This window comes from Eriocheir sinensis, unplaced genomic scaffold (assembly GCF_024679095.1).
Source record: "Eriocheir sinensis breed Jianghai 21 unplaced genomic scaffold, ASM2467909v1 Scaffold786, whole genome shotgun sequence".
Lineage (NCBI taxonomy): Eukaryota > Metazoa > Arthropoda > Malacostraca > Decapoda > Varunidae > Eriocheir > Eriocheir sinensis.
The window spans coordinates 87,986-105,719 of record NW_026112149.1 but is presented as its reverse complement, the minus strand read 5'-3'; the positions used below and the strand labels follow the sequence as shown (position 1 = coordinate 105,719).

Sequence of the window (17,734 nt, the reverse complement as noted above, 5' to 3'; positions counted from 1 at the left end):
TCCCAACAGGAAGTACACGACTCCAGACTGGAGGCTGAAGAATGCTTAGCCTCAGACCTTGCTATCATTATGGCAGAAGGAACTTTGTGTCCTTCAATGCCTCAAAAATTCAATTTCTCCACCTATCAACTCGACACAATCTTCCAAACACCTATCCCCTATTCTTCAACAACACTCAGCTGTCACCTTCTTCAACACTAAACATCCTCAGTCTATCCTTAACTCAAAATCTTAACTGGAAACTTCATATCTCCTCTCTCGCTAAATCAGCTTCCTCGATGTTGGGCGTTCTGTATCGTCTCCGCCAGTTCTTCTCCCCCGCGCAGTTGCTATTCATATACAGGGGCCTTGTCCGCCCTCGTATGGAGTATGCATCTCACGTGTGGGAGGGCTCCACCCACACAGCTCCTCTGGACAGAGTGGAGGCTAAGGCTCTTCGTCTCATCAACTCTCCTCCTCCTACTGATATTCTTCTACCTCTTAAATTCCGCCGCGATGTTGCCTCTCTTTCTATCCTCTATCGATATTTCCACGCTGACTGTTTTTCTGAACTTGCTAACTGCATGCCTCCCCCCCTCCCGCGGCCCCGCTGCACACGACTTTTTACTCATGCTCATCCCTATACTGTCCAAACCCCTTATGCAAGAGTTAACCAGCATCATCACTCTTTCATCCCTCACGCTGGTAAACTCTGGAACGATCTTCCTTCATCTGTATTTCCTCCTGCCTACGACTTGAACTCTTTCAAGAGGAGGGTATCAGGACATCTCTCCTCCCGAATCTGACCTTGCTTTTGGCCACCTCTTCTGATTCTTTTATGGGAGCAGCGATTAGCGGGCATTTCTTTTATTATTGTTTTTGTGCCTTTGAGCTGCCTCCTTTGTCGTAAAAAAAAAAAAAAATATATATATATATATATATATATATATATATATATATATATATATATATATATATATATATATATATATATATATATATATATATATATTACATGTGACCTATAGCCCCAGTAGGCTAATTCATATGGGCCTGATGGTCGGTCCGAGGCCGTCGTGGCGCAGGCAGTTGTTTATTGTGGCGTCATTATTATTAGGTCATGGTGCCCCCCGGAGCTCATTCTTGATTTCACTTGCGCTGTACATCTTCTTGAGTCTGGGTTGATAAGTGAGCCTCAGGACAGCATGTGGGTAGTCTGTGGCCACTCGGCTGTTATTGAAAAATCCCTGGTCAACGCGCGGTTTGCTGGGCTGGCACGCTAGCCGTTCAGCCGCCCCTTCCCCCTGTTTTATATATATATATATATATATATATATATATATATATATATATATATATATATATATATATATATATATATATATATATATATATTTATATATATATATATATATATATATATATATATATTTATTTATTTTGGGAAAGCTGTGGCTGAGTGATTAGCGGGTTGACCCCGCATTCGCCGCGTATTGGATGATGCGTGTTCGAATCCGCCGCTACCACCTAGGATTTTTCAGTCACCGCCAAGTGGCCTAAGACTACCCACATGCTGTCCTGAAGATCACCTATCAACCTGAACTCTCGAAGAAGCTGCCCAAGTGAAATCAAGAATGAGTTCCGGGGAGCAGCATGTGGCAAGAATTATGGCGCCATTATAAACAACTATCTGAGCCTTAACGGGCTCGGGCCAACCATCAGGCCCCTAAAGAATAGCCTACCGGCAATATATATATATATATATATATATATATATATATATATATATATCTATATATATATATATATATATATATATATATATATATATATATATATATATATATATATATATATATATATATATATGTTTGTTTGTGTGTGAGTGAATGTATGTATGTGTGTGTATGTATGCTTGTGAGTGTGGTCAGGAGGAGGATGGGAAGGAGACCTCTTTTAAGAAGAGTGTATCAAGACACCTCTCCACTCGAAATTGACCTCGCTTTTGGCTACTCTTGACCTTGTACTTTTGTGGGAGCTGCGAGTAGCGGGCTTTTTAATCTTTTTGTTACCCTTGAGCCGTATCCTTAGATGTAGAGAGAGAGAGAGAGAGAGAGAGAGACGGACAGGCAGACAGACAGAGAGATCATCATGGATTAGGTAACAAACACAAAATAAAGATAATCTAATAACAAACAAGAACGATAAATGGACTCGGCGGGACACAGCACGCGGAGAACTGACATCAGGAGGACAGCCAACGCAACAGTGACGACCCAGAACATGTACACGTCAGGGCGGGCAGAGAGCGAGCAGGTGGAGAGATTACATTAGATCATTAGCCGGAGCAGGATGGAGTACACTAACATCAAACAGAGAAAGGTAGAGGAACAGACAACTGGGAAAGGCCTTTTTAATAGACTAGTAATAACTTACGATGATGAATATTAGAGTATTGCAGTCACTTAAGTTAGAGCATTTGCCGGAGCAGGATGGCGTAATCTAACATCAAACAGAGAAATGTGAAGGAATAGAGATGAACCATTGAGAAAGACCTCTGTTCCGCCATAGACTGACGATATGAAGTGTACAGTGTCAGTCCCTAAAGTTAGAGCATTTGCCAGAGCAGGATGAAGAGGTCTAACACCTAACATAGAAAGGTGGAGGACGTTGGGAAAGGCCTTTGTTTTGTATTGGACTAACAAGGCCTTAAGATGAAGATTAGATGAAGTTTGAGTATTTGCCAAACCACGATGGAGTATAATATCACGGAAAGGTGAAGGACGTTGGGAAAGGCCTTTGTTTTGTATTGGACTAACAAGGCCTTAAGATGAAGATTAGATGCAGTTTGAGTATTTGCCAAAGCATGATGGAGTATAATATCAGGGAAAGGTGGAGGACGTTGGGAAAGGCCTTTGTTCTGCAGTGGACTAGCAATGGCTGAAGATGAAGATTATATTATTTAAGAGTATTTGCCAAAGCACGATGGAGTAATATATCAAACAGAGAGGGGTGGAGTACGTTGGGAAAGGGCTCTATGCTGCAGTGGACTAGTCATGACTGAGGATTATGAGGACCAGAGTGGGGTTAGGTTAGGTTAGGTGGGGTTAGAATAGGTGGATGACGTTGGGAAAGGCCTCTATGCTGCAGTTGACTGGAAATGGGTGAAGATAATGAAGATCCGAGGGGGGTTAAATTAGGTTAGGTGGGGTTAGGAGAGGTGGAGGACGTTGGGAAAGGCCTATATGCTGCAGTGGACTAGAAATGGGTGAAGATTATGAAGATCAGAGTGAATAGTGACGTTAGGTGGGGTCAGGTTCACGGGAGCTGCCTTGTATACGCCCACCGGCCTGTTGCAGACTCCTTGGTTAGTATTGGCAGACACTTCCGCCTCTCACACCAACTATTTCCAAAGGCCAAAAATGGGATCAATTGGGTTCTCATGAGAGTGTTTTCAGGTTCATGGTACAGAAGAAGAATCAAACTACTACTAGGACCATTAAAATACTCCTGGAAATACCGAAAACTCATACGAAAACCGTGTCAAATATGTGAGCTCGGGCGCCGAAATGGGTTAAGATTCGTTTTAAGTCCGTGCCAGTATCTCATTACCTACTTTATGAAACATCAGTATCTCTTCATATATCTTTTCTAGAAACCTTCAACAGTCACGGAAACGCTTTGAAAATCCAATTCAAGGCCTCTTTTTTTACTCCTGAAAATAGGTGTCGCCTCCTCTGGCGGCGGCCGCGGCGATGCTGCAGCCGCTGTTACGAGAAATACCTCGTCACTGAAATAAGTCACATATACATGTGGGGGGAGGGGTCAATGGGGGGCTGGTTAGAAGGGGCGGTCGAGGGGGGCGCGGACCCCCCGTTAGTAGGTCGTAAAGTTCGGTTGGAGTAATTTAACTATGCTCCCCGACCCTAAACCCTCTGCGAGATATTTCACGGCTGCGGCGACTGCAGCGTCGCCGCGGCCGTCGCCAGAGGAGGTGACGCACTTTCGTAAACATACAGCACGTTTGTAAGTGGAGGAAGAAAAGGAGGAAGAGGAGGAAGCAGCGGAAGAGGTGGAGGAAGACATTAATCCAGACCCAATAATTCGTAGATAAAACTTTCTTCTCATAAGGATTGATCCCTATTTTGCTTCCCCATCTCTTTCAAAACATTTACCCGTTCAGTCATTTTTTCCGACATACTCATAGAATAAGTTCCGCACAATGGCAATATAAATAAAAAAAAGCTGCATGCTGAACTTTCATCAACATCAAATGAAACTCCTGTGATGTGAAAAATCAACGAAAGAAAAGAAAAAAGAGAAAAAGCACTTGATGGAAGCTAGTTTTTTTCGTTTGTTTGTGTTAGGAGAAGTGGTGCACAGACTTTTTTGTGTGGTATTGTTTTACCTTTGAGCTGCTTCCTATGTTGCGAAAATAAACAGATAAATGGGAGAGAAAAAAATAGAAAAAGCATATTATGGTGAGTGTTTTCTGATAGTGTGAGAAGTGGTTATGTTTTTGTGTGTGTGCTGTGTGTTAATGTTTGCCTTCTATGATGCGAAAATAAATATATAAATGAGAGAGAAAAAAACAAAACATGATGGTGAGTGTTTTCTGATTGTGGGAGACGTGGTTGGTGTTTTTTCAGTGAGTGTGTTTTGTTTTGTCTTTGAGCCGCCTCCTGTGATGCCAATAAATGAACAAATAACTAACAGTGCATATCCTTAACCCAACAAGAGGACACTCGACTTATACATGACAACTCCTAGGCCGGTATTCTCAGACGCTTCTGTCTCTCATACCAACTTTTTTCACAGGGGTCAAAGGAGATCAGTCGGATTCTCATGAGTGTTTTTTTTAGGTCCATAGTACAGATAGGAGGTCAGACTACCACCAGGGTCATTAAACTACCCCTGGCAATACCCACAACGCCTACGAAAGCTGTGTGTGTGTGTGTGTGTGTGTGTGAGAGAGAGAGAGAGAGAGAGAGAAGTGGGCCCCGATGCGAATGTTAAGAAACTCTAGCGGGCCGTCCTCGTGAGCGTCAGCACTCTCACTGGTGTTTTCTCTCCGCAGGTGTGTGGGTGCAATGTATACCTGAATGATGTTAATTGGTGAACAGATTCCTACCAAGTAAAATCAATCAATCAATCAATTAAAGAAGGATAATATAATAAAAAAGAAAAAAATGGAATGAGAAAGAAAAGGGAAACGGATGCTGCGTCGCAAGCCGTCGCGAGGATTCCTTTGGATGCTTGTGCGCGTTTCCCATGCCCGTCGGTCTTCCATCCCTGAACCGATAAACGCGGTGACCGGCGCCTTCACAGTAATTATCATTATTTTTATAATCCAGTCTGGTAGTTTTAAGAAGCGAGTTCTTGCATCCTCACCTCGGCGGGGGTGTGGAGCGCCAGCGAGCCCAAGGTCTCCCTGGCGAGCATGGCAGGACTGGAGGGCTCCAGGCAGGGCTCCTCGGCGTCCCTTGGGGCCCCGACGGAGGTGCCGGTGATCTTCCGGTTACAAACCCGGGCAGGTGGAGCTCGTTAGCCGTGGTAGGCAGTCTGCCTAGGAGAGCAAACTCCGAACAATAAACCCGGGCAGGTGGAGCTCGTTAGCCGTGGTAGGCAATCTGCCTAGGAGAGCAAACTCTAAACAAACCCGAGCAGGTGAGGCTCGTTAGCCGTGGGAGGCAATTCACCTAGGAGAGCAAACTCTATACAAACCCGGGCAGGTGGAGGTCGTTAGCCGTGGGAGGCAATTCACCTAGGAGAGCAAACTCTAAACAAACCCGGGCAGGTGAGGCTCGTTAGCCGTGGTAGGCAGTTCACCTAGGAGAGCAAACCCCGAACAATAAACCCGGGCAGGTGGAGGTCGTTAGCCGTGATAGGCAATTCACCTAGGAGAGCAAACTCTAAACAAACCCGGGCAGGTGGAGGTCGTTAGCCGTGATAGGCAATTCACCTAGGAGAGCAAACTCTAAACAAACCCGGGCAGGTGGAGGTCGTTAGCCGTGATAGGCAATTCACCTAGGAGAGCAAACTCTAAACAAACCCGGGCAGGTGGAGGTCGTTAGCCGTGGTAGGCAATTCACCTAGGAGAGCAAACTCTAAACAAACCCGGGCAGGTGGAGGTCGTTAGCCGTGGGAGGCAATTCACCTAGGAGAGCAAACTCTAAACAAACCCGGGCAGGTGGAGGTCGTTAGCCGTGGGAGGCAATTCACCTAGGAGAGCAAACTCTAAACAAACCCGGGCAGGTGGAGGTCGTTAGCCGTGGGAGGCAATTCACCTAGGAGAGCAAACTCTAAACAAACCCGGGCAGGTGAGGCTCGTTAACCGTGGGAGGTAATTCACCTAGGAGAGCAAACTCTAAACAAACCCGGGCAGGTGAGGCTCGTTAGCCGTGGTAGGCAGTTCACCTAGGAGAGGAAACTCTAAACAAACCCGGGCAGGTGGGGCTCGTTAGCCGTGGTAGGCAATTCACCTAGGAGAGCAAACTCCGAACAACAAACCCGGGCAGGTGGAGCTCGTTAGCGTGAGCAGTTCACCTAGGAGAGCAAACTCCGAGCTAAAAACACGGGCAGGTGGAGCTCGTTAGCGTGAGCATTTTACCTAGGAGAGCAAACTCCGAACAATAAACCCGGGCAGGTGGAGGTCGTCAGCCGTGGTAGGCAGTTCACCTAGGAGAGCAAACTCCGAACAATAAACCCGGCCAGGTGGAGGTCGTCAGCCGTGGTAGGCAATCTGCCTAGGAGAGCAAACTCCGAACAATAAACCCGGCCAGGTGGAGGTCGTCAGCCGTGGTAGGCAGTTCACCTAGGAGAGCAAACTCCGAACAATAAACCCGGGCAGGTGGAGGTCGTCAGTCGTGGTAGGCAATCTGCCTAGGAGAGCAAACTCCGAACAATAAACCCGGCCAGGTGGAGGTCGTCAGCCGTGGTAGGCAATCTGCCTAGGAGAGCAAACCTGAACAATAAACCCGGCCAGGTGGAGGTCGTCAGCCGTGGTAGGCAATCTGCCTAGGAGAGCAAACTCCGAACAATAAACCCGGGCAGGTGGAGGTCGTCAGCCGTGGTAGGCAATCTGCCTAGGAGAGCAAACTCTAAACAAACCCGGGTTTGTGGTGCTCGTTATACTGTCGTAGACAATCCACGCGATGGGAACACCAAAGAAAAGGAAAATAAAAAGGAACACCAGAAAAATGGAAAATACAGAAACGAAACATCAAGAAACAAAAAGATCATCCACCTTTAGGCCCTAACATCGCCAAAATTATGGATGGGTCTCTTCTGGGGAGAAAGCGGCTCATCCAGACCAAAGAACATCAACCAAAGGATGATATGAATAAATGAAATAAAAAAAAGCATAAAGAAAAACACATCAAGGAAAGAAAAATATAACAAACATCATCCACCTTCCGGCCCTGACTAACATCACCAAAATTATGGGTGGGTCTCTTCTGGGGAGAAAGCGGCTCACCCAGACCAAAGAACATCAACAAGGGATGATATAGAAAAGAACACCAAAAAAAATGGAAAAAGATCAGAAAAAACATCGAAAAAGAAAAGCAACAGAAATAAATGAACAACATCAAGAAAAGAGAAATACAAAGAAGCATCATCCACCTTTCGGTCCCAAACAACATCACCAAAATTATGGATGGGTCTCTTCTGGGAGGAAAGCGGCTCATCCAGACCAAGGAACATCAACAAGAGGATGATAGGAAAAAAGAACATCAAAAAGCATCAATAAGAAGTAAAAGAAAAAGAACAGGAAAACATCGAAAAGGAAAACTAAAGCAATAAAAAGAACGAAAAACACGACATCAAGAAAATGAAATAAAACAAACATCATCCACCTTTTGGCCCTAACAACATCTCCAAAATTATGGGTGGGTCTCTTCTGGGAGGAAAGCGGCTCACCCAGACCAACGAACATCGACAAAAGGATGATAGGAAAAAAGAACACCAAAAAAGAACATCAAAAAAGAAAACCAACACCGAGAAAACACAAAGGAAAAAAGAAAGAAAAAGAAAAGAAAAAGAAAACAAATAGAAAAAAGAAAAGAAAAAAAGAAAAGGAAAAAGAAAAAAAAATAATAATATAAATAAATAAATAAATAAATACAGAATATAGTAAAATTAACTAACTGACTCTAACTGCTTAACTAACTATCAAACTATCTATTTAACTAACCTACCTAACTGACGGTAATACAGCTGTTTGACTACCCATTAACAAACAAACAAACAAACCACTTAACGATCTAACATGGATAGTGAGGTAAGGTGGGATTAGACTTACAGGAGCTGCCTTGTATAAACCAACCGGCCTCTCGCAGACTCCTGACGTTCTTATGTTCTTTTACGTTTAAGAATATGGCCCTTAAACCCCATTCACACCTGTACTAATACCTGACTGGTTGGGTGACTCTTCTACCTCTGCCTGCCTCCCCTCCTGCTACTGTCTCCGCTATGAGCACACAATCTACGCTCCCCCATAAAACCCACACCTAACCTAACCTAACCTTCATGTATATCCCCTTCACACCCGTACTAATACCTTACTGTATACCCCTTCATACCTGTGCTAATACATGGCTGGCTTACTTCCCTACATTCAACCACTAACACCCCCCCCCCCACACACACACACGCATAAAACTATCAAACCCTCATTTAAAACAATATATGAAGCACTCACAAGAAAAAACACCAGGACGCAACACTGTATAAGGCAAAGATGATTGTGGGAAGAGGGGTGAAGGGGGGGTGGGAGGTCACACGATAACCTACGCATTACCCCGGCGCGCTCCTCCGTCCCCTTGGCCCGTGACCCCGCGCAGGTAACAGCAGACCCCCTCAGCCGGCGACACAGGACCGATTGTGACACGCAGCTTACCTTTCCCAGGCATACCCATTTCACTGACCCACGCGTGAGGAGGAGGAGGAGGAGGATAAAATAGCAAGGGAAAAAGACGACGAGGTAGAGGTCAAGAAAGGGGAGCTAGCGAGAGGGAGAAAAAGGAGGAGGAGGAACACAAAGAAACACAAAGGAAGAACAAACAACAGCAGAACTGATGGTCCTTACGAGGCTGTTTGTGACAAGCTACACTAACTATCTAATCAAAGGTGGAAGATGAAGGACAGCAAAGGTGAAGGCTCCTCCCCACCCCCCCATCCCTCCAGCCAAAGCTGGCAGGAAAGGAAAAAGAACCATGCAGCATGGAAAAACTGCATGGAATTTATGTAGGAAAGAGGAAAGAACTACCATTACTGCTACCACTAACCGGGCGATTAAAGCGGACAAAGACACCAGTATTCGAAAAATCTTAACGTTATTACGACAATGAGTAATATCTTAGTTGCTGGTTGGATTCAAAATACTTGTCTAATCTATTCTTGAAGGCCGTAACTGTTGTACTATCAACGACATCACAGGGAAGAGAGTTCCAAACATTAACAACTCGATTGAAGAAGTGTTTAGCTTCGTGCGACGATAATCTTTTACCACTTATCTTCAAATTGTGATTTCTTCTTGTTCTATTTGTGTGGGGGGGTACGTGTGTTTGTGTTTGTGGGAAGTACGTGTGTTTGTGTGTGTGTGTGTGTGTGTGTGGGGGTACGTGTCATTGTGTGTGTGTGTGGGGGTTACGTGTGTTTGTGTGTGGGGGGGGGTACGTGTGTTTTTGTGTGTGTGTGTCTGTGTGTGTGTGTGTGTGTGTGTGTGTGTGTGTGTGTGTGTGTGTGTGTGTGTGTGTGTGTGTGTGTGTCTAAGCCATCTACTCATATTTATCTATCTGCACATTACGTCGATATCTGAATCTATCCGTTAATGATATTTAAGAGGCAGGAATTGGTTGTTTTTTGTGATGAAAATTATTATCCAAGCTTATGACGATTACAAAATGTACAAATTGCAAATATTAACCTCGCCCTGATCCTCTTGTTTCAATCACATACAGAAGAAGAGCTAAGTTATTAGGCAATAGAAACTCCACAAGTAAACGCAAGAAAGTGTAAATACTGACCTCTTCCTGATGCTCCAATTTCTAACATGTACAGAGAAATCTTAGGTCGGCACTGTCAGACCCCTCCTCACCTCACATCAACAATTTCCAAATGCCAAAAAGAAGACAAATCAGGTTCTAATGAGTTTTTTTTAAGTTCTTTGGTACAAAGGAAGGGCCAAACTACCACCAGGGTTATTAAGCTACCCAAGGAAATACCCAAAGCTCCTAGGAAAACCGTGTCAAATATGTGTGCTTGCGCCGATATGTTTAAGAGTATGTTTGTCAAGGCCAGGAGGTTCAGATGGTTATAGGACTGATTGAAGCCAGAAGAACGGCGGCAACTACTTCAATCGAGTCCAAGTATGATTATACCTTCACCAGGTTTCTAAGGAAAATGATCAAAACAACCAAAAGTGGAAGTGTAAACATGTTGAGGTACAAAGTCCAATACACCTCCCGTACTCTCCACTAGACCGCGACAGGACCCAGGGAAAGCGGCAGCCCGACCCGGCAATTGTGAGTGGTGCCTCGTGGGAAGAGACGCCCGTTGCGGTGATGTAGAGACGCACACTGCCTCGTAGACGTCACTCGATGGAGGAGGACGGGCTCAGCAGAATGTCAGCTGCCTGAGTGCCCGGGGTAGACGGGGAGCCAAGGACGAACAAACGGTGTCAGCTCGGCGAGGAGACGAAACTGGGTAGGTGGGACGGAGGCGCAAGCAGGCCGTGCCCAGTGGACTGCGGGGCTCCAAGGTTGAGAGGGAGGATAGGGGACGCAGGTCCAGGATCGCTCTTGGGTCAGTTCCGCTCTGCCTCAGCTCTCGGGCAACCACACCACCTTGGCTCGCTTCGACGCTGCGTGAAGTCAGGGCGCCGACCGTGAAGCTGAATGAGACTGCATCGCCACCAGGAGCAGCTTCGGGTCGGCGAACAAAGCAGGCTGGGTGAAGCAGGCTGGGTGTAGCGGCAAGCTGGGAATAATCGAAAGAGCATCAACCCTTATACTGGTGTGTGTGTGTGTGTGTGTGTGTGTGTGTGTGTGTGTGTGTGTGTGTGTGTGTGTGTGTGTGTGTGTGTGTGTGTGTGTGTGTTAGTGGTAGTTCAGCCCTCACATAAGCCCCCTTACAAAAATCTACCGTAGGTAGATTAAACTGAACTAACACGATACAACAAGAAATAAGCAACCAGAAATGACAAAGAGGAACGGCTAACGTTCACCTCCTAAGGAGCGACTCAGAAAGTCTGCGCCCACGTTGTCTCGGCCGGCAAGATGAACCAACCGGAACGGGTAGTTCTGCAGCTGAAGGGCCCACCTCAACAGTCTGTCGTTGGAGCACTTGGACTTGTGGAGATATACCAGAGGTTTATGATCTGTTTCTAAAATGAACTCTTTACCTCTGAGGTAGAAGTCAAACTTGGAGATCCCGAACAAAATGGCAAGGGCTTCTCGTTCGATGGGGGCGTATCTCCTTTCCCGGTCAAGCAGCTTCCGACTGGCATACCAGACTGGATGGGGGGTGTCTTTGTAGTACTGCAGCAGCACAGCTCCCAACCCGAAGTTCGAGGCGTCTGTCCTAAGAACAAAAGGCAAGGCGGGGTTAGGTAATCGTAGGACTGGCTGCGATGGCAAGGCGTCCTTCAGTTGTTCGAACCGTGATAACAGGTCTTCAGTCCACGGCAGCGGCTCACGTGTGGGTTTCCGGGGAAGGTCGGAGATAGGTCCCGTGAGCTCGGCAGCCATGGGGATGAAACAGCGGTAGAACGAAGCCATCCCCAGGAAGCTGCGAAGACTTTTCTTGGTAGTAGGAGGGCTGATCTGCTTCAGGGCCTCAGTCTTGTCCCGCATGGGGCGAAGGTGCACCACGTCAATCACAAACCCCAAGTACTGGATAGAAGGGAAGCCAAACCGACACTTGGATGGTTTCGCCGTCGGCCGGTGATGACGAAGCCGCTCAAGGGCAGATGTTAGAGCTGTTAGGTGACTGGGCCAATCTGACGAGTAAATGAAGACGTTATCAAAATAAAAGATGTTAGGCAGATCCGCGAGAACAGTCCTCATGAGGCGGATGTAGGTGGAGCAGGCGGTGACGAGACCGAAGGGAAGTCGACAGAACTCCATCAATCCTTGGTGGGTGGAAAAAGCAGTGAGAGGCTTGGCACGGTCGGTCAAGGGGATCTGGTAGTAGGCCTTGCACAAGTCAAGCTCCGAAAAGTAGGTAGCTCCTGCAAACTTGTGCAAGTCCCCTTCGACGGAACAGGTGGGCTCAGCATCAAAAACAGTAACGGAGTTAAGTTGCCTGAAGTCTATGGCCATTCGGTAGCTCCCGTCAGACTTGCGTACCATTACCACGGGAGAGCAGTGTGGAGAGGACGACGGCTGGATGATGCCTAGTTGGAGGAGGTTGTTAACTTCCTTCTCAAAGTAAGGACGGAGGTGGATCGGCACAGGGTAGTTCTTCGTGAGGACTCTGTTGGTGGTGGTTAAAATTATGTCATGTTGCAGGGTGTTGGTGCAACCTGGAGTCTCTGAAAATACGTCCTTAAAGGTGGAAAGTACGTCTTCTAACGATGAGCGCTGGTTCCACTCCAGGGACTTGTTGATGTCCAGCGCCGGGTTGAGGGCGGAATCAGGAACGGAACAGACCAAAGGACAGGGAACAAGGTCGTCAGGGTCCTCTGCTTCCAAAGGTCCTGTGGATGAACTGTCATCATCCGGCGCTGAAGTATCGTCCTTGACATACGCGAAGTTTACTTGAGCGCGGCGATGGTACCTTTTTAAGAGGTTGGCGTGGTACAGCTTAGGCCCCCTCGGGTCATCAACCAGGTAGCCCACCTTGTTTCGTCGTTCCAACACTTTGAATGGGCCACGCCAGGAAACGAGGAACTTCTTGGTAGAGTCAGGGAGAAGAACTAGGACCTCGTCGCCAGGCTTGAATTGTCTATCTTGGGATCGCAGGTCAAAATAAGACTTGTACTTTGCAGTACTTACGTCAGCCTCCCGGGCGGCGAGCTGAGCACATTCGGTCAGTTTCTCCCTGAGCTCGATGACGTATTGCAGACTCGTCCGTTCTTCCTCCTGCAGGTCACGGTCTTCCCAAAGTCCTTCAGGACAGTCAAGGGCCCTCGCACAGTGCGCCCGTAGAGGAGATCGAGGGCCGACAAGCCGGTGCGGTCGCTGGGCATTTCCCTGAGGGCAAACAAAGTCGGAATAAGGTAGCGATGCCACTCTAGGCTTCTCGCTGCAAACCTTCCGTATAGCAGCTTTGAGGGGCCCATGCAGCCTCTCCACTCGACCATTACCACTCGGATGAAACGGTGTGGTGAACTGGGGCCTCACACCAAGTAGCTTGTGAAGCTCGGCAATTAGCTGAGAAGTGAATTGAGTACCTCTGTCGCTCAGAATTTCCCGGGGAATTCCGACCCTGGAAAATGAAGACAGAAGAGCCTCAGCAACAGAAACAGAGTCCACATCCTTGAGTGGATTGGCTTCAGGGAACCCTGTGGCAAAGTCAATCAGGATGAGAATATACCAGTGTCCTTCTGCAGACGGCGGAGAGAGAGGGCCCACCACATCCACAGCAACTCTGGAGAATGGTTCCGTGACGACAGGCAATGGTTGGAGGGGGACGGGTTTAACCTGGCCCTTATAAGACTTACGCTGGCATATGTTGTAGGACCGACAGTAGTCACGGATATCGGCCCACATGCCAGGCCAGAAGAAGTTATCGCTCACCTTCGATTCCGTCTTCCGATGAGAGAAGTGACCGGCGAGGGGACTCTCGTGGGACACTTGTAGCACGATTTGACGGCAGTCAGAAGGGAGCACCAACGTCCGAGTCCCGACCTTGCCGGGCCGGCTAGAAGCGACACAGTCTCTATCCAGGAGTCCATTCGTCCAGGAGAACTTGTAGGACGCTCCATTCCGGGCTACATCGGGCAGTCCGGCAGTAGCCTTGGCGCGCACTGCGCCGAGGGAGGGGCAGGTCTCCTGTAAACGAGCAAAGTCGGCGGGCGTTACCTTGAGTGGTTGTAAGTCGGAGAGAACAGGCGGATGCAGGCGTCTCACACGCGCTGAAGCAACACGAGTCTGAACAACACAGGCTAATTCAGACTCGGAAGGAGAGGAGACGACCTGAAGCGAATTAGAGGAATCTTGCGTAACAGGCGTTGAACGGAGAGGAGGACGAGCATCTTGTTCCTGAGGAGTGGAGATTGAGGCAGGCGCGGTTAAATCAGATGTACAGACAGGGTCGTCAGGCTTACGGGCCCCGGGAATGTCACCAATCATAGCGGTTGCAAACTTGATAGGTGCACGGATGGCATCAGCCCAGCCTTCATAGTAGGGACACTTTAGGTAGCACCGAACGACGGGGAAGGTGTCTGGCCGACCTAGGTAGTCGTAAACGGTTACCTTCTTACAGTTACGTTCCAACATCTGGCAAGGCCTCCTCGGAAACGATGAGGCTGGAACAACCGGCGTCACGGATGATTGTAGAAGTCCAGGCGCCGTTGATGGTCCCCGCAACACAGTAGTTGGAAACTTTCCTGTCCTCCCAACAGAAGCCTATGTTAACTGAAGAGGACGGTGCGTCCTTAAAGGCGCGAGGATTCTTAGGGCACCTGGGGCGGATATGGCCTACCTCCCCGCATTGATGGCACTTCAGGGTGAAGGCAGGAACTTTGGCGGCAGGAGAACTGGAGTCGAAGGAAGCTTTATCTTTCTTGTGTGTCTTCTTGCTGGCAGATGACGACTTGGGAGACCTGGGATATGAGTGGCGCGCCGATGACCAGTCGTCGGCTAACTGTACGGCGGCCGCCAGCGGCCGCACTCCACGTTCCTTAATAAACGTCCGAAGGTCAGGGAGAAGAGAGGAGATGAACTGATCTAGCAACATAAAGTCCTTTAAAGAAGTGTAGGTGAAGTCAATATTGGAAGCCTCTAACCACTGTTCAAACGAGCGGCCAAGTTGAATGCTGAACTGCTCGTAAGTTTCACCTGGCTGAATCTTGCCTGACCTGAAGTCCACTCTAAAGCCGTCGGGAGTCTTGCAAAAGCTCTTCAGCAGGGACTTCTTCAGAAGATGGTAGTCAGCAACAATCTCAGGAGAAAACGAAGTGTAAATCCTAGCAGCTTTACCAGACAAACGGGCTCCCAATCTTACAGCATAAGCATCCTTGTCAACCTTCAAAAGCTCAGCTATCCTTTCGAATCTGGTAAGGTAAGAAGCAAAGTCATCTCCATCCTTGTAAACAAGGACGGTCAGCACACTCACCGTCAAAACGAGGAGCAGACTTACTCGAAGCGGCGATCCGAGCCAGCTCCAGTCCCTTCTCGGCCTCAAGCTTCGCTAACTCGAACTTTCGCTCTTCTTCCTTCTGCATTTCTTCAATTTCTTTTTTCCTCTTCCGTTCTTCAATTTCTTTTTTCCTCTTCCGTTCTTCAATTTCTTCTTTCCTCTTCCGTTCTTCAATTTCTTCTTTCCTCTTCCGTTCTTCAATTTCTTCTTTCCTCTTCCGTTCTTCAATTTCTTCTTTCCTCTTCCGTTCTTCAATTTCTTTTTTCCTCTTCCGTTCTTCAATTTCTTCTTTCCTCTTCCGTTCTTCCATTTCTTCTTTCCTCTTCCGTTCTTCCATTTCTTCTTTCCTCTTTCGTTCTTCAATTTCTTCTTTCCTCTTCCGTTCTTCCATTTCTTCTTTCCTCTTCCGTTCTTCCATTTCTTCTTTCCACTTCCGTTCTTCAATTTCTTCTTTCCACTTCCGTTCTTCCATTTCTTCTTTCCTCTTCCGTTCTTCAATTTCTTCTTTCCTCTTCCGTTCTTCCATTTCTTCTTTCCTCTTTCGTTCTTCAATTTCTTCTTTCCTCTTCCGTTCTTCCATTTCTTCTTTCCACTTCCGTTCTTCAATTTCTTCTTGCCTCTTTCGTTCTTCAATTTCTTCTTTCCTCTTCCGTTCTTCCATTTCTTCTTTCCTCTTCCGTTCTTCAATTTCTTCTTACCTCTTTCGTTCTTCAATTTCTTCTTTCCTCTTCCGTTCTTCAATTTCTTCTTTCCTCTTCCGTTCTTCAATTTTTTCTTTCCTCAACTATCAGATGACGGCAATGCAGAGGACGCCTGGCTAAACTTTAAAAATCACTTACTCACTCAGCAGGACACACTTGTCCCCTTGTGCGAGAAGCGAATTAACACTAATAAAAGTCCACCTTGGTTTAATAGCGAAATTAAACACTCAGTCAAGGAGAGAAAATTGTCTTACAGGTTAAAGAAAGACCAAAGCACGCCCGAAAACATTAGACTTTACAATGATGCAAGGCGACGAGTAAACATATTAGTGCGTCAGGCAAAGCGTAGATATGAAGAAAATATTGCAGCCAACTGTAAAAATAATCCGAAATCCTTCTTCAGTTACATAAACAACAGAAAGGCGATCAGAAGTGGAATTGGACCTTTAATAAACAGCGACGGTGCACTAGTGACTGACAGCCAACACGTTGCAAACCTATTAAATAATTACTTTTCCTCGGTGTTTAATAATAACAGTCCTCCCACCACCAACACCAGTACTAATGTAAATCCCGAGCATGCATTGTCTAACTTTGAAATAAAACCCGATGAAGTCCTTAAAGCCCTCAAATCACTTAAAACAAATAAAAGTCCTGGACCTGATAAAGTATATCCAACTCTGCTGAAAGAAACAAAGAGCTAAATACTCTCCTCCATCACAACCGTATTCAATATGTCCTTGCGACAAGGCATTGTCCCTTCAGATTGGAAAAAGGCTAACGTGACACCGATTTTTAAGAAAGGAGACAAAAAAGTACCAGGTAATTACAGGCCCATTAGTCTAACTTCGGTTGTAGGTAAGCTACTTGAGAGCATAATTAGAGACAAAATTGTGAGTTACCTTGAAAGCCACTCATTAATTGGGGACTCACAACATGGCTTCCGAAAACAAAGATCCTGCCTGTCAAATCTAGTCACCTTTTATAACGACCTCTTCACTGTTTATGACGTAACCCACTCACTGGACGTAGTCTATCTTGATTTCAAGAAAGCGTTTGAGAAAGTCCCGCATCATAAATTACTTTACAAATTAAAACAAATAGGTATTGACGGTCAGGTAAACCAATGGATCGCGAATTGGTTGAGCAACAGACAACAAAGAGTAGTGATTGACGGATTTAACTCAGAGTGGGCGCCTGTCACTAGTGGCGTCCCTCAGGGCTCGGTTCTTGGCCCAGTGCTCTTCATTATTTACATCAACGACGTGGATGTTGGACTCAATAACCGCATTAGTAAATTTGCAGACGACACAAAGATTGGTAACTCGGTTCTCACTGACGAAGACAGGCAAAGCCTCCAAGAGGATTTGCACAAAATTTCAACTTGGTCGGATAGATGGAGATGCCCTTTAACGTAGACAAGTGCCAGGTCCTTCAAGTTGGAACGAGGAATAAAAAGTTTGATTACGAAATGCGCGGCGTTAAACTCAAAAGCGTTCAATGCGTCAAGGACTTGGGGTCAAAATCGCGTCAAACCTCAAATTCTCACAGCAATGCATCGATGCAGCAAATAAAGCGAACAGAATGTTGGGCTTCATTAAAAGAAACTTTTTAAGAATAAAGATGTAATACTCTGCTCTACAACAGTTTAGTCAGACCCCACTTGGAATATGCGGTACAGTTTGGTCTCCCCACCATGCAAAGGATATTGCTAAATTAGAAGGTGTTCAGCGTCGGGCAACGAAAAT

The 17,734-nt window shown here is 46.6% G+C and overlaps 1 protein-coding gene and 2 long non-coding RNA genes across 11 annotated transcripts in view; 1 reads left to right on the top strand and 2 right to left on the bottom strand.

Moving 5' to 3' along the window:
* The first annotated feature begins 5,645 nt into the window (after positions 1-5,645).
* Positions 5,646-7,845, top strand: LOC126994391 (uncharacterized). Of its 8 annotated transcripts, none has more exons than XR_007749093.1 (5): positions 5,706-5,850; positions 6,046-6,169; positions 6,365-6,497; positions 6,626-6,835; positions 6,971-7,845. It is a non-coding gene; the product is annotated as an uncharacterized LOC126994391 (long non-coding RNA). The 8 variants fall into 8 exon arrangements; XR_007749090.1 differs by having other exon boundaries at positions 6,046-6,234; XR_007749088.1 differs by having other exon boundaries at positions 6,046-6,299.
* On the bottom strand, positions 5,707-7,131 carry LOC126994392 (uncharacterized). 2 transcript variants are annotated; one of them, XR_007749094.1, is made up of 4 exons: positions 7,011-7,131; positions 6,658-6,943; positions 6,072-6,589; positions 5,707-5,808 (listed from the first exon to the last, which is right to left on the bottom strand). It is a non-coding gene; the product is annotated as an uncharacterized LOC126994392 (long non-coding RNA). The 2 variants fall into 2 exon arrangements; XR_007749095.1 differs by having other exon boundaries at positions 6,137-6,589.
* A 3,350-nt stretch (positions 7,846-11,195) lies between the features above and the next one.
* The window catches only part of LOC126994390 (protocadherin Fat 1-like), an 87,201-nt gene continuing 80,662 nt past the window's right edge, over positions 11,196-17,734 (bottom strand). Inside the window, exons 27-31 of the mRNA XM_050853700.1 lie at positions 14,422-15,057; positions 13,646-13,976; positions 13,376-13,486; positions 11,678-12,841; positions 11,196-11,377 (exon numbers count right to left, since the gene is read on the bottom strand). Of these exons, the coding sequence (XP_050709657.1) occupies positions 11,196-11,377; positions 11,678-12,841; positions 13,376-13,486; positions 13,646-13,976; positions 14,422-15,057 (2,424 nt within the window). The remainder of the gene's footprint in view (positions 11,378-11,677; positions 12,842-13,375; positions 13,487-13,645; positions 13,977-14,421; positions 15,058-17,734) is intronic.